Below are 15,817 nucleotides of genomic sequence, written 5' to 3'. Positions count from 1 at the left end.
AGAGATAAACAGACTTGTGTTATTAAAACACTACATCAGTGTCTATTGGGACACACACACACACACACACACACACACACACACACACACACACACACACACACACACACACACACACACACACACACACACACACACACACACACACACACACACACACACACACACTAAATATATCACGTTATCAAGTCACAACAATGAGTTATCCACAGGATATGAGCAAATGTGACATGGGAAAAGTGGGGGGAAGAAAGACAACAGAATGAGAGAAGTACGAGAAATCAAGGATTTGCCAAACCAATCACATCTTATTTTCCTCTACTCAGACAAACACGCAACACAACCACGCACACAGACACACACAGAGACACACACGACCCACAACCACACACACCCACACAACACACACAGACTCAACTTTCTTTCCCAGAGTTCCCTGGGATAGAGCGGTAGGTTTCAGTTGGTGTGTTCTTTGGGGTGACGTTCACGATCAGCACAACAGCTCTCACATTGTGTCGGAGGGCCTGACTTGAGTCCTCCACGGGAGATTCCACACAGGATTCAAGCAAACACCGTTCCTGTGACTAAGGACTCTGTGTAAGCCCCCAGCCCCACCCCGCCCACCCACACCCCAAATCTCCCTCTTTGAAACTGTACTCCTTAAGAGAGGCAGTGTGAGGCTTCCCAAATTCCACAGGTTTTTCAGAGAGACCCTCAGTAACAGATGAAAGACCTGTTGGAGATCAAGGCCAGCGGACCAGGGAGCAACCTACCACAGAGCAGTCGAGGCGTGGGGATAAGAAACTATGCCAACGTGCCCCAACAAGGGAGGAAATTCTTTCTTTGCCCTCTGGACAAAATCCCTTGGGTGAACTTTTTCCCCCAATCTATGTGCTTTTATCTTTACATGCTGAGGGCACAATCTGCAAAGAAACAAGTATTTTCTTGATGGCATCACGCATTTGTTTTTTCATTTACATCTTTCATTGGTATGGGTATTAAGTAGGAGTTTAATGTGAAGAAGGTGTTGTCAGTAGCGTCGTGGCCGGTGGGTTTGATTCCCTCATTTAAATGTAAGTTTGATTCATATTGCTTTTTTATTGCATATTGTTTTTAATTTAAGATTCTGTAAAGATCCTACCAAAAAACACGTGAACAAATAAATAACTAAGATTCAAACTTGACATCGTCACATTAGCGCTCCATGGTGGGATGTAACCCGAGTCTCCAGAGCTCAAAGTCACCAGCGCACTCCGGGGCACCACCAACACAAATTGACAGAATCAGAGGTTATAGTCAGAGGTAATCGAAAAACCCTAGTAAGAGAGAGAACCTGACAACGAGCTTGTTAAGAACAGCAAATAGGGGAAAAAATTATCTAGAGGAGAACGAGTAATCAAAAAGATGGAGACACAGAGATAGTCAAGACAAAGTGAAGTCTCTCTATTATCTTTTTTTTGGTGGTCTCTCCATCTTTCTGATTTAATGTTCTCTCCAGCTCTTCCTATCTTTTAGATTTTTCAATTATATTTGTAATACACTTTAATGCATAAGAAAGTTATTCATCAATTTGTTTATTTCCTCTAAAAGATTCTACACAATTATTCAATCCATTTCAGAGAGCGGCCCAAGACCTTGAAAGGGCCATCGAGGACATACCACGGGCGAGGAGTTTAGTATTGATCACTCAAAGAGATTTAGAGATTTTGACCATTGTGCATTTTCTGAAGAGAATGCCTGTGATTGCAAAAGCTAACATGTTATCTACACAATATTCAGTGAGCATGCTAACATGCTAATGCTAGCAAGGCTAATGAGCAAGCACGTCAAGTTTCTAGTCGCTGGGTTAAATTGAAGCAGACCTGTGATTGGTTCAACAATGGGGCAGGACTGATTATTTGGTTTGATTGCGAGTTATCGGGCCCCCTGTCTCTCAGAGTTGTCAAAGTTGGTATATAATTAAACCGCAAGCAAGCAGGTCTCCAAAAAGGTTCTCTTTGGAGACCTGCTTGCGTGCGGTTAAATTATATACCAACTTTGACAACTCTGAGTTGTTCACCTTCGGAATGGTCAAGTCAAATGATGAACACCTGGTGAGCACCTTCAACAGAGGCCACTCGAAATGGACACTGTGACGTCATTCTTTAACTATCGACACAAACCTTTCCACATACCCCAACTGGAAAGTCCTTGATGGGCCCACTAAGTTATGGGTCCCTATGGGCTTCTCTAAAGGGGACTATTGAATAATGGCGGCTTGATAATTTGCATAATCGTTTTGTTATTTGCACACAACATGTCAATTTTAACAGAATCCAAGAAAATAATAATTACTTAGGCCTATGGTCTGGCATGATTAATGTGTAGCATGTGTAGGCCTACCACATTTTGGGTCATCGATTTTACGGTTCAGTTTTCAAGATGTTTTCAAGGTATCCCAAAACGTTCAAGTTACAGCAAAAATGTATCTAGATGGTCCTTGAGCCAAAAGGATGCATGTACATTAAGGATACTAAGTTCAGAAATGTTTGCCAAACACGGTGAAGGCTTGGCCGTTTAGGTTAGACCAGAAGTTATAGCGCCCCCCTTTTGTCACACGGGACCACAGGGACCTTTTCTCCTCCTTATCTCCCCTTTACATAATATGCTTTTTTAATTTGTATGCAAAAATGCAATTTTTGGTCTCTAAAAGTGCACTGCACTGATATATGCAAAATTTTGCGATTTGTTTTGCCATTGGTTTGGATTGTTTTCTCTGCAAAGCTAACTTTCACCACTAAAATATCTGCAGATAGGTAGCAGTCCGAGATACACATGCAATCGACCAACCAGTACCTAGGACTTTCTTTTTTCAGAAAATGCCCACCCCGAGTTTATTTTGGCGAGGTTTATTTTGGTCTTTCTGTTAAGGACAGTAAAGCTAATTAAATTCAAGTTTGCCAGTCATTACGAATATTAACAAAGAAACAGACAATACGTTATTTAACGGCAGCAGGCCGTTAAATAACGCACTTTAAATGCCCTCTCCGCACTTTGAATGCTGGAGAGGGCCTTATCTGCCCTCGCTCATCTCCAGCCAGCCAGGCTGATTGTTCAGAGAGTCACAGTTTCAGTAGCCAGGCGAAGGCGGGGCACCAGCATTAGGAGGGAGGGAGAGAGGAAAGTCTTTTCAGACAGATATTTATTTGCGCCTCTCAACTGAACAGGTTTCGGGGGACCCGAATCGAGATAGGCACGTTAATTACACCCCGGCATCTGGCTTCCTTTTACCTACGGACTACTAGAGGTGTGATTTGTCCTTCGTTTGGACAAATATATAGACGACGGGAATAGTGATCCGTCACACAGTAGACATGTTGAAAACCTGGCAAATTCTGATACAAAGTGCATTTGTGTGGAAAGTTGACGCAACTGGGATGTGAACACCGGCTTTCATCGCTGTTTAGAGGTAATGTATAAAATACAGAATCCTTTTTATACTGTATGTTTACTCCTTACTTGTTCTTAGGCTAAAATAAGTTTATTTGGTCAGTAGCATAATTGCGTGGCTTGAGGTGCACTGCTTGGAGATCACGTCTATAGGCATTCTGCATCACAATAGAGGCAGAGAAACGTAAACACTGTATGTTGTCTTTAGGAACGGTAAACTCAGAAGACAGTGACCAGTGTTACATTACATATACACGTAGTTGATACCTCAGTTGGTGCTCAGGAGGGCTCTAACATAGTTTTTCATTCATAGTACAGGATTACTTAAGATTAAATAATTTAAATGATCTAATGGATTGGGAAACACTGCTCTGAATCTATTTGCGAATAGCAAGTTACAGTGGATCTGTACATTCACACCTGTGGTTCACCCGCACACATACTGTGTTCCTCAGTCAATGCTTATAGACTCATTAGTTAAGAGACCAATTAAATCAATCAAGTTAATATGAATTAAACAGACTTGCTTACTTTCGACTTTGTTTGAAACCCTTAAGCATCACATTTGCTCACTTACAGCCTGATTCTAAGAATGATCCCAGTAACCAACACAACAACTCTATACAGCATCTCTGTAATAGCATAATATGCTGATTATATGACTGGGTATGTCAACATATTTCATTAATGAAAGAGGGGCCATCTGCTTCCCAGAGTATGACAACGACATTGAAACCTGGTGATATCACGGTCACATATTTCCCAGGCTCATGCGACAGTGTACACTTTGTGCTCCAGCGACTTCGCATTGCTATCTTCTTCAACCACAACTTTAATTTTGTTTTGCTGACACTCCAGTGCTGAGATTTATGAGGAATGATTGGAGATATGTCCTCCAAAATCCACCCTTCTGAATTATGACCATGCAAGAAACTTGAAAGATCTCTACAAAACATTAAAGCCATTCATTTCTTTATGGTTCACCCCAGTTTGATGAAGGCAGTTCTGCTTATTTGACTCTTGAATGACTGGAGCCATATAAAGGGCCCCACCTTGTCTTTGTATATCGAATGCTCTCTTCTGCTGCCTTGCCTTGACTTGCTTTAACCCCCTATTTCACTCCCAAACACCTGCTCTGTTGCTGCCAATGTCCCTCAGGGTACATATTCTTCCAGACAGGATCGAATATCACCATAGACCTTATCTCTGTTTTCAACCCAAACACCACTCTCAACCATCTGCTCTGTTAAAGAGAAAGCAGATCCAGTTCATAGTGGCATAGCACGACAAGAACACCGGTCTTACTCTCAAACATTGCTTTGTTTGAATGTAACTCTTACAACTTGGATCATAGTTTTTATTTGTATTCAATTTATAGAATATGTATACATTCCTATTATATGGCCCAAATGTGTATTGTTGTACACAACCAATATTCAAATCCTTTTGGGTAAAGTCCTATTTAGGCTACCAGACAATCCTTACCCCAGACCACAAGAGAACCATTGTTTCCAGATTTAATGAGACGGCATTACATCATAAAACATTGAGTGCTGCTGGTGTCACTCGCAAACGCTATAAAATCAACCAAGCATGTAAAAATGATCAATGTGAAACGGTTCAAGGGCCAACAGTAATGCAACCCAATATGTTTTGCTACATAGATCCTTGACCTTTACAGTGACTGTATGTTTTCCCGCCCTCCTTACTGTGTTTCCAGTGTCTTCCGTCATCATGGTGAAACCCCGTCGCGCCTCTCCCCTGGCTCACCTCTTCACCTGGCTGCTGACGCTACAGCTCTGCCTCCCCCTCTCGCAGGCGGCCCTGCCCCCCACCAGCCCTCACCCGGCCCACGTCCCCTCGCTGGTGCCCCACTCGCCCACACGGCTCACCCGCTCCCGCTTCAGCGCCCGGACCCAGTTGGACTTCAGCACCCACTGCAACGCCAGCTGCTTCCACCGGGCGGAGCAGTGGGCCCAGCCCGAGGACCTCAGCCAGAAGCTGGCCTTCGAGACGCTCTACTCGGACGGCTCTCGCACCCTTACCGCCGTGGACGTGGACGGCGACGGAGAGGACGAGGAGGAGGGCCGCGTCCGCCTCTCCGCCCGCACGCCGCCGAAGCGGCGGCTGAGGCGTCAGGTCGGGTCGGGGCGTCACAGACGTGTGAGACGGCAGATCTACGGCGCCGACGGGCGCTTTAACATCCGCGGGGAGAACTTCCTGCTGGACTACCCTTTCTCCACGGCGGTGCGCATCTCCACCGGCTGCACGGGCGTGCTGGTGTCCCAGCGCCACGTGCTGACCGCCGCCCACTGCGTCCACGACGGGAAGGACTACGTCAAGGGAGCGCGGAAGCTCAGGGTCGGGTTCCTCACCCCGCCGTACGTCAACGGCACCAGGCCGTGGAGGAACCAATCAGATCCCAGGAAACCCTTGGTGCGCTGGGTCAGGGTGAAGCGCACCCGCGTGCCCAAGGGCTGGATCCAGGGTCCCCAGGAGGTCAGCATGGACTTTGACTACGCCCTGCTGGAGCTACGCTGGCCCCATCGGAGGCCCTTCATGCGTCTGGCCGTGACGCCCTCGTCCGACGACCTGGCAGGGAAACGTATTCACTTCTCCGGCTTCGACAGCGACCGGCCTGGAGAGCTGGTCTACAGGTTTTGCCCCGTGGAGGACGAATCCAACGACCTCATCTACCAGCATTGCGACGCACGGCCGGGGGCCAGTGGCTCGGGGGTGTACGGACGGGTGTGGGACAGTACCCTGGAGCGGTGGGAGAGGAAAGTGATCGGGATCTTCTCGGGACACCAGTGGCTGGAGATCGACGGGGAGAACCGGGATTACAACGTGGCCGTGCGATTCACGCCGCTCAAGTTTGCTCAGATCTGCTACTGGGTGCACGGGAACCAGCTGGGCTGCAGTCACGACTGAGAGCACTCCATGGATCGTATGGACTCAGTGGAATGTGGATTTCTGATGTTGAAGAAAAACAGTGGACCCTCGGGTTGTTATTTAACATGTCTGCTAATGATGAAGTCTTAACAGCCATTTTCCTTACTGGCGGATTAACCGAGCTGTCAGAATTTCCACCTTATTAAACAGTACCACTTTCTAGAAGGAAAATGTAGAACAATGCTTCTTTTCTTGTGCCCAAACCGGTCCACGTCCACATGGCCTTTTTTTTTCCAAATATGGTTGCAGAAATTGGAGGCGGTCAGCCTTACAAATTTAACTGATGCTCCTTAAATGTGTTCATTGGGGTGGTCATTCATTTTATATTTTAGGTATGTATGGAGAGTCGACACAGAAAAATGTGTTTAGAATTGGCTATCCATATGGGCCTTACTGCCAAGAAAGAGTTTCTAGTGAGATGGTTACATTTTATTTGTAAAGGCTTAGATATATTTTAATAAAAACGTTTTAATCATTGCATGTATTTTGCTGCAAGTGCTTCAATTCAGGTTTCTGGAATTGTGTAGGGCGACACCGTGTGGTCGCCAACGGTTTTACAACCAATCAAATCCAGGGAACATCAGGCACATTCTATACAAAACTCTTTCAGAGCAAGCGCACAACACCACTAATTACTATGACAAGTACTCAATTAATGATTTGGTGTAACTTAATGTTGAATTAAAGAATGAAATGGAAGAAGGGCACAAAAGTACAAGACAAAAAGGTATTTGTTTAGTGCTTTTTTTTTAATTAGAGATAAGGAGACGATACAAAACATCCTTCAATATTCAATCTGAACACATGCCCTTCATATCTGTCGCTTCCCATCTGACCGTCAGAACACCACTGAGACTTTCGAACCACTCAGTTGAACAAGTAAATGGAATGGGTCTTGTTTACTACACGAAATGCCTTCTATTTTTAAACTGGGAATTGCAAATAAAAATGGAATCACTCAAGTGTTTTTGGAATTTTCATGGTTCGAAAAGAAAACAAAATATATATATAGAATTCAGCTGTTCCCCATAAGAGTTTGATACTTTTGTGCAATTAAAAAAAGATAAAATTGGATTGTTCTACATCTAGCCTCAACTAAACACATGTAAAACTTAACTAGAAGTTTGGCAAAAAAGGTAGTTGGAACAGTTAATTTTCAGGGATTAATAGTTGGACTTTTAACAGTTGTTCGTCCCTTCAAACATTTAAACCATGTGTATATTTTTAAGTCATCATCCTTCACTTGAATTACTTTTTTTTTTCCTCACATATTTTGTTCATCTTCATTATGTTGTGTGAACTGGAATGACAGCCTGCCATTGTGGATTTATTTAGTCGTTTTTTAAACTGTCACTTCAACCCTCTCCCACCCAAACTATCCCTCCCCAAAGCCCCCCCGCCTCCCAAGATGATCCCTGATCTGCTTTTGCCCCTGCGCCAACTATACTGGAATGAACAGCTAAACCCATCAGACGTGTGCCCTCGGTGGAAGCCAGGATTTATAGTGGGCTTCCCTCTAGGGTTATTACTGCGGACCCTCCGAGCTTCTCAGCCAGTGTGCGCCGATCCTTGATCTCCTCCAGAAAGTTTGCCTGCAACTCATGCTTGATACCTGAAAAGAGGCAAACAAAAGAGTCATGTTACAATAGGCCTTTTTGGATCAGGCGGGTCTTTTCTTTAACCCCTCATTTGATATAATGAGTGCTTAAAGTTATAGTGTTTCACAGTTTCACAGTGCTCCCATTGGAAATAAGAGGTTTCAAATGTAAAGAATATGGTGGGTCATTGGACAGTAGTCCAGTGTGCGACTCCCTTTAGAGCAGAATACGACATCAACACTAAGCAGTTCGTTTGAGTAGTTGCTAGGCAACAGAAACAGTCAGATGTATGAGCCAATATATTTAAGCATATTATTGTTTCAGTCATTCTATTAGGGTTCTGGGTATTAATGCGATAACAGTATTGTTCAAAATAATCAGAATGTTCCATCAAATGCTCTGGCTGAATCGAAGAGAAATTACATAAATAAGTGTGAATGAAGAAAGCCATAACGTCGTTGAGCTTTATAAACAGGAAGCCCCTCTTCCCCTAAACTATACATGACCACCAACAGCCCGTACGACGTTTCCCTTTATAGAAGGGTTTCTCATGTGATGTGTCGAAATGATTATTTCCTTGCAAAAGGGTCTGGGATTTGTCATCACCGGTTGCTCAAACCGACGTGTGCACGGACCAATCAGAGGTGGCTGTTGTACAAGAAGGAGGGTTCTAATGTTTGATTTTTTTAACGAATGATTGATTGGAGTCACATGTGAGGCAACAGGCAAGATGCAATGACCTTTTTCATAGACTGGCCCGTTTAGCCTCAGCTTTAGACCACTTGGTGCACAGATTTTTATATAACATGGGATTATTATAGAGCCTGTGGACAAGTAGACTCCAGCACAGTTCATGCTACATTTTAAAAGTGTTTTATATGGTGTGGGGGTACTGCAGTCCTTTTATACATATGACACAATAACATATCCAGTATAAGACTAGGCCTGTTTGAGCAATAGAGCAGAGATGAAATTTGATATCAATAAGCTTGCCAACTTTGTGTAAGCAGGATAAACTAGATGTATAAGCCGAAAGGAATTATTAAAATCAGCATTGTATCCGGGTATCGTTTGCCTATACAGGGTGATCTCGACTAGGACGTTCACCAGGAGACGCACGCGTGGCCAGATTGAGAACACAGGCCTTGCATCTCAGCATTTCTCCTCCGTATTCTGCATGGAAGCAGCTCTGATTTGGGTCATCAATTGACCTTGCCTATTCACGCTCATCTTGCAACGCAAGTTCTCCAACTTTCATCTTATTCTACTATTAATGTCTGCAACCTCAAGAACATCCAACTGATGGGCTGACATCAGATCAGATTCTCTAGCCTCAAATGAAAGGAGTGGGCATGTAAGAAATGGAACAAGCTTTTGACATTTTGAGATACACTCCTTATTTAATACGACAGTGATAGTTCTATCCAAGAATGTCCCCATTTTAATGTTGGGCTGTTGGATTTTTAACAAATGAAAAGACATGAGCACACTTTATTTGGAATCTGAAAGAGATGCATCAGCTTATTCCGTTGGTGTCAGTACGAGAATCGGATAGGCTGAAGATGGCTTTGGTCATGGCACGGCTTCAAATTAATTTTTTAAAGCAAAAGGCCAGACTCTTATAATTTGGCCTTTAAACCAGGCTATTTGAAAAAACTCCTATACATTAACAATATAAATTCAATAACAGTAACTACATTATATAATATTTGAAATAATTTCCCATAATTACCTGAAAACTTCTTCTTGATGGCCTCTTTTGAGCTGGCGTAGATCATCTTGCTCTTCATGGAGGCAGTTTCTGGGGCCCTATGGAAGTTAAAGAAATGTGACACAACGGTTAACACAGGCGAAGACAAAACCCACGAATGCACGGGATCCAAACGAAAACGCCCTGTGTGTAGACCTGTGTGCTCACCAGAAAATAAAGACCAGGTCTTCTTTCTTGGTCTCCTTGGTTTCATAAGTGGCGTCGTAGAGGGCGTAGCGACAGTCGTCACTGGGCAGCATCTTTACAAACTCCAGGTAGGGGTCCTTGACCGTGGTGCCGACGTCCCCGCAGAGGATCTCCTTGCCCTCCTCCAGAATGATGTTCTGTTTGTCGGGGCTTATGCAGAACAGGACAGCCTTCTTCCTCTTCTTCTTGTCCTCCTCGTTCGCCTGTGCCTTGCGCACCTTCATGTCATTGAAGACCGCGATAACGTCATCTGTGACTGTGACACCGGAGGCCTGTATGGAGGTAAAGCCTTCATTAACACACAAGTGAAATACTGGGCCCTTCATGCTGAAGTGGAACAGCTAGTGCATATGAAATTATAGTCAAACCAAAATGTTGGCCTGCACTTTCTTGGGTTTTGCTGCCAAACCTCATCTCATAACTTGTACAACCTGTAGTCGGTTAATAATTAACAGGTTTGCATACAACCTGCAGCAATAAAAACAGACAATGAAAAGCGTCATTCATAAATAATTTAATCGGTTGGGTGGGGACGGGACATCACTGGGGTGAATGCATTTTGGGGCTTAAATTGATTTGTCAGGCTAAGGCGGTAGTCAACTAATCAAGTTTGCTCACATGTTAATCAATTTTATTCTAAATTTCACCCTTCCACTTCAGATTTTATCGTTAGTCTAAGATTACATGACCTATTTTATGATCTGGCAGCCAAAACATTATGGAAATTGCATCACTGCTGACATTTGACTAAAAAATTGGATGTCAACTAACCAGAAGTGGGGGCCTCTGAGGAAAACATGTGACCTAATCTCACAGCTCCTGACAAGAATTGAATTGAAGTTGCAGCTCCAAGTTGTTGCTCACAATATTTAAAATAGTGTTAACTTCAGATGTCAACATTCTGCATGTTATCTGAATAAGAGTACGAACTAAAATGTACCAATCCCAAATATAGCTACATAGCTGACTTAACACTTGTACAATTTCCTCAAAGTAGTAATCTGGCCGTCCACTTATCAGTGCCAAAGTCCATATGTAATATTGGTGCGCAATAGAAAACCGAAATGGGTGTGTCCGTATGGTGATTAGAACACCAGACACCAGGTAGAAAGAGTCTTATTAAATAACATTATCCACATTCAAGTGAACATTGAAATGTCACGCGACATTGCAGCCATCAGGAAGCTCCTCTGGGTGTAGCTGCGGCTAGGCATTAGCTTAAGAATGCAGGACTAACTGACAATTGGGCATTGTTGAAACGTAACTTAAGTCACGTCTACCCAATGAGGTGACTCACCATTACCCTTTGGGGACATTTAAACATACGTTTTGAGACAGGGCGGACAGTTTCTGAGGCTGCAAAGCCCCTTAACAGATATCCCACCATGTTTCTTAAGGGCAGAGTCTCAACCAAACACTAGATTTCCCACCGAGCAAGAAATGGTGTGCATGGGGGGAAACTACAGTCATCCCAAGAAATAGTTGTGAGCGTAGGTCAACACTGGCATCCTACAGAGAAGGCTGAAAATCAATAGAGCATTCAAGAAAAGTGCTGCGTGTCATCGAGTGACATGCATTTACCAACTGACCCACTTTGGCGGAAGGCCTACAGAGGGTGTGGGCTGGTACAACATGTTTGCTCAAGGTGGCTTGATTAAAGATTACATTTATGACGGAATAAAGAATTACATATTAAGCTGTAGGTACTACTTTTGGTGAAGCCCTAAATACTACAGAATTAAAGGATGAATAATGCTGCATTTGAGAGGAAAACTCAAAAACGGAGGTGGGCGTCGTGTAGGTTGCAGTTAAAAAAACGTGTCGAGTCACTATGCATGCAAAATAGCTCCATCTCAGTTAGAAAGAAAATCAGTTGTCGGGACCGATTAATGATCCTTACTACAGAGACAGCCTATTGCAACCAGCTATGCAGGTGACTTTAATAAAGGGTTAGTTACAGATTTAATTCAATTATCAATATGTTTACCTTAATGCTTGGATACGCGAGAACTAAAAATCATAATAGGCCATCAAAAACCAAAAATAGACGAGGCCATTTTAATATTAATCTAATTATAACTTTTGTATTGCAAAAGCCTTCCGTCAGTCACGAAGATTAAACCCAAAAACAATCGACATTGTAGCAAAACGATTCAAATTAGAACTTGAAGAGACGGAACGGAAATAAGTGACATTGACGTCCACAATGCACAAAAGCGTATAATAATAACACCAGGGGTCATTAAAATGCTAACCAAAACGGTATACTTTACATGTATACTCGCATCACTTAATGTATTCTGTCACAACGATGACAAAAAAAAAGACAAGTGCTTCTGTAAAGGATTATTAACATAATAAAGAATGGATGATTTCTTAAGTCTGACATATCATCTGTAAAGCATGAGGTATGCATTTGTTTCCCCAATGCTAAAAAGCTCACATGACTTGATTGCATCTTGTGGCTTTCATTCCGTGTACAAATTAGATGCGTAGTACCAGCCGGTAAGTACGTAGGAAAGGCCCGTTAGCTTAAGCTAGCGGAACCCAATGGGATGGGTGATATAATGGACATCCTTCTAAAAAATGTTTTTTTATACAAACATAATTGAAAAGGGGCTTCATAGTATACTACGGGATTATTCACAGAATGTATCCCCCACCACTGCAATCAATACACGTCAACAACAAGAATGGTCTTTGCACCAAATTCAGGGTGGGGCCATGAACGCAGTACCCTGCACATGTGCGCTAGCTTCCTATATAAGGAGAACCTCGGTCCGCATTATGGACCGCCAAGTCACACAATCCCGCTCCATTTATCACCTGACCGAACTCGACAATTTGAGCATCCTTTCGAGGCGTCGGTAGTCAAACCATGACATGTATCTGGTCGTAGAAAACAGACATTTCCCTACCGGATGCCGTATGCAGACAAAGAAGCAGAAAATCACTGCCGCCTAGCTAACATCAGCCATAGCGGGTGTCATTTTCCGCCTAGATAATGCTAGCCTCAAGTAACAGACACGGGCGAAATTGGGCTTCGCCGCCGAAATTAAAGCCAAGGGCACGGACAAGCGATGCACCTGCCAGGCACTAGCCCAGAGACAGGATGCAGAGCGGTGGGAAAGAATAGAATTGGAGGAGCACGTCAACAGCGGCGGTACGAACGGAACAGGAGAGGCCCTTCAGAACGCTTTTGTCGGCTAGACGGAGAGGAAGGAAATGGCGCCAGGCGTTTCGACCGGTAGTCCGTTATTTCATAAATATAAGACGACAGGCATGAATATTATGAAACCAGTGTCTACCATTTTTCTCAACGACAAGAATAACGTAACAAAATTCCCAATTTGTCGAATATCAACGTCCAAACGCCATCCGTCACTGATGCTAAGTCCTTAGCTCACACGCTAGCAGTTCCTGCACCAAAGACACTGGGTATCTGGACACTGGCCGGCTTGCCATTTTCATGACCAAATGAATGCCAACTTTCTTGTACCAAACTTAATTTAAAGCTCAGACTCTTCCAAAATGTCTTCAGTACCTATACAAGAGAGGAAATACAGAATATTTGGCTGAAATCGGTGTTAAACGTACCATGGCTGTCTCTCTGAATTGGTCAGCGTCTTTGTAGAATTGAATGGGCTATGATGAATAGTCGGTCTCGCTCACACACTGAATGCCCTGTATGAACGCGCCTCAATGCGCGCAACCGCGAACACAGTGAACGCGCAAAATGTCAGATAATTGTCCGATTGATTCCTTGCAGAATTTTTTTTATCGTTTAGAAACATTTAACATAGCACAGATATTAATATTTTATTTTTGCTTATATAATTATTACGGCAATTAATGGGTCCTCGGCTAATACCATAAACCGCTAATAATCGATAATGACAATTTGCTAAGATGCTGCAATCACATTTATATATGATAAAATAAGTGTTATTTTAGGATAAGATTTACAATAAATTGTAACTCTTGATTGGAATGTATAGGAATTATGCGTTTGTATCATAAATGTACGCTTAATTTAAAATAATTTACTTTTCTGCATTATATTTTATATTACTTTATCGTTTAATCATTTGAGAATTTAAACAGGGTTGGAAAGATTTAATACTAAAACTATTAATGAGTATGCCAGTATATGACTGAGACCTGGAAAAATGCCAAGTCTTTTTGACCAATATTCTGCAGACAAGTGCATAAAAAAGGTAACGGAGAAAATACTCTCACTCGCTCATTCGCCTCTCTAGCCCTCTCCCCACCCTCCAAACTTCACTCACTTCCAAATATGGAAGTAAATGGCAGCGGCAGCGGTGCGCGCGCCTGGCAACAAGGCGGGCCACGACGCCGATCACCATATAAGGAAACAAGGGACACAAATTTCACCAAAGCAGATTTCACTCGAGAGATCAATGCGCGAATAGACAATGAAGCCATATCATGAATCGAGCGAAAAGCGAAGGAGGGAGTAAACGCATACAATCATACAGGGTAGGGGAACCAGGAAGTTATAACATACATCTGACGTGCATTATTATTGCAGCCTTCCGCAAACCAACTACACAGGCTTACGTCACAACCAGGGCCGTATCTAGCTTTTGTGGTGCCCTATCCAAGATCCTTTTTCTAGGGCCCCTACTTTGGGAACTTTAATAGAAAAATAATCTAGATCCGTGAAAAACACCTCAGGTGTTTGATTTGAGAAAAGTGATGTCAAGTTGACACCAGCAATTGGAATCTACGGATACGGTAAATAAAAAACAAATGGGGCTCCCCTACAGCAAGGAACTTCTGAAAACATATTTAGGCCTACAGAATCTGCATTATATTACCCAAATGTGCAAGATTGAGATGCCGAATTTTCCTAACATGTTATTCTAAATGTAAGGATCTAATGTTTGATTATAAAAAGTATAAAAAATTAGGCAATCACCCTGAACGTGTAGAGGCCGAGTAATCATCTGACACACAAAGGCAATCCACCAGCAGCGTTCCTAAAATCCACGAGTTACTATTAAATCCCAAAAGAAAAGACAGGTTTATACAAAATGGCTCCAACAACACATACCTCTCCCTCTCTGTCTCCATACGGTCCTTGATTTTGAGCCTCTTGATGGATCACACAGGTGAGTTTAATTTCCCCGGATCAGTCCCTTTCGGGGCTGACGGCCAATCCCAGAGACTCAAGTGGCATCATACACAATATAAATGTGCAAACCCCAGTGCTCAGAAATGTGTGGAATGAAAAGACATGAAAGAAGGACGATCCTTGTATTTTATTTATGAAAGTTCAAGTTAAATAAGACCGCCATTAAGGGCCTTTGACACTTTGATGTCAGGAGAGACAAGCTCTCTTGGCAGCTTGGACTCTTATAACATGTGTGTAGGTGGCAATATTCATATTAAAAAAACATGTGTAACAAAAACGGGTGGTGTACGATGCCTCGAACACCACCCGCACAAGCTGCTCTTGTGACGTGATTTCCTGGCTTGTAGCACTTCAAAACGCTCAGAATTTCAGGGAGTTTCGGAGGTTCGGACCATAATGCTGTGGTCCAGATTCCTCTGAAGCCAGCCTTCCGAGTCAGAAGTCGGGAGATCTCCCAGCTTTCTTGAGGCATTTCTCGGAGGCACGCCCCCCTTTTGTCTTCATCTTTCGGAATTCTGAGAGTAGACCCAAGGGCAGTGATGACTCTCTCTAAAAAAAGGTTTACGCAAAGACACGTATCAGCTTCCGAACCTCCGAGCTGTTTTGAAGGCAGAAATAGCGTTCCTGTTTGTCTTTGTGAGCCATTGGCTGGTCCTTGTTATTATTAGCTACATTATGCCGCGTTTCCACTACACGGTGCGGTACAGTTCGGTTCGCAAAGGT

At 43.3% G+C, this 15,817-nt stretch overlaps 2 protein-coding genes across 4 annotated transcripts; one reads left to right on the top strand and one right to left on the bottom strand.

Annotated features, from left to right (window-relative positions):
• The first annotated feature begins 3,157 nt into the window (after positions 1-3,157).
• On the top strand, positions 3,158-7,231 carry LOC130390376 (serine protease 23). The gene is made up of 2 exons (XM_056600283.1): positions 3,158-3,448; positions 5,150-7,231. Exon 2 carries the CDS (start codon positions 5,164-5,166, stop codon positions 6,358-6,360), a length of 1,197 nt encoding a protein of 398 aa, XP_056456258.1. The 5' UTR covers positions 3,158-3,448; positions 5,150-5,163; the 3' UTR covers positions 6,361-7,231.
• cfl1 (cofilin 1) lies at positions 7,112-15,087 on the bottom strand. 3 transcript variants are annotated; one of them, XM_056600286.1, is made up of 4 exons: positions 15,014-15,087; positions 9,898-10,208; positions 9,712-9,788; positions 7,112-7,993 (listed from the first exon to the last, which is right to left on the bottom strand). In XM_056600286.1, exons 2-4 carry the CDS (start codon positions 10,158-10,160, stop codon positions 7,881-7,883), a joined length of 453 nt encoding a protein of 150 aa, XP_056456261.1. In that variant the 5' UTR covers positions 10,161-10,208; positions 15,014-15,087; the 3' UTR covers positions 7,112-7,880. The 3 variants fall into 3 exon arrangements, with proteins under 3 accessions (XP_056456261.1, XP_056456260.1, XP_056456259.1); XM_056600285.1 differs by lacking the exon at positions 15,014-15,087 and adding an exon at positions 14,879-14,988; XM_056600284.1 differs by lacking the exon at positions 15,014-15,087 and adding an exon at positions 13,534-13,640.
• Between the last annotated feature and the right edge of the window lie 730 nt (positions 15,088-15,817).

Source organism: Gadus chalcogrammus, chromosome 10 (genome assembly GCF_026213295.1).
Source record: "Gadus chalcogrammus isolate NIFS_2021 chromosome 10, NIFS_Gcha_1.0, whole genome shotgun sequence".
Lineage (NCBI taxonomy): Eukaryota > Metazoa > Chordata > Actinopteri > Gadiformes > Gadidae > Gadus > Gadus chalcogrammus.
The sequence above is the reverse complement of the archived record's forward strand: the minus strand, read 5'-3'. Positions and strand labels throughout refer to the sequence as shown.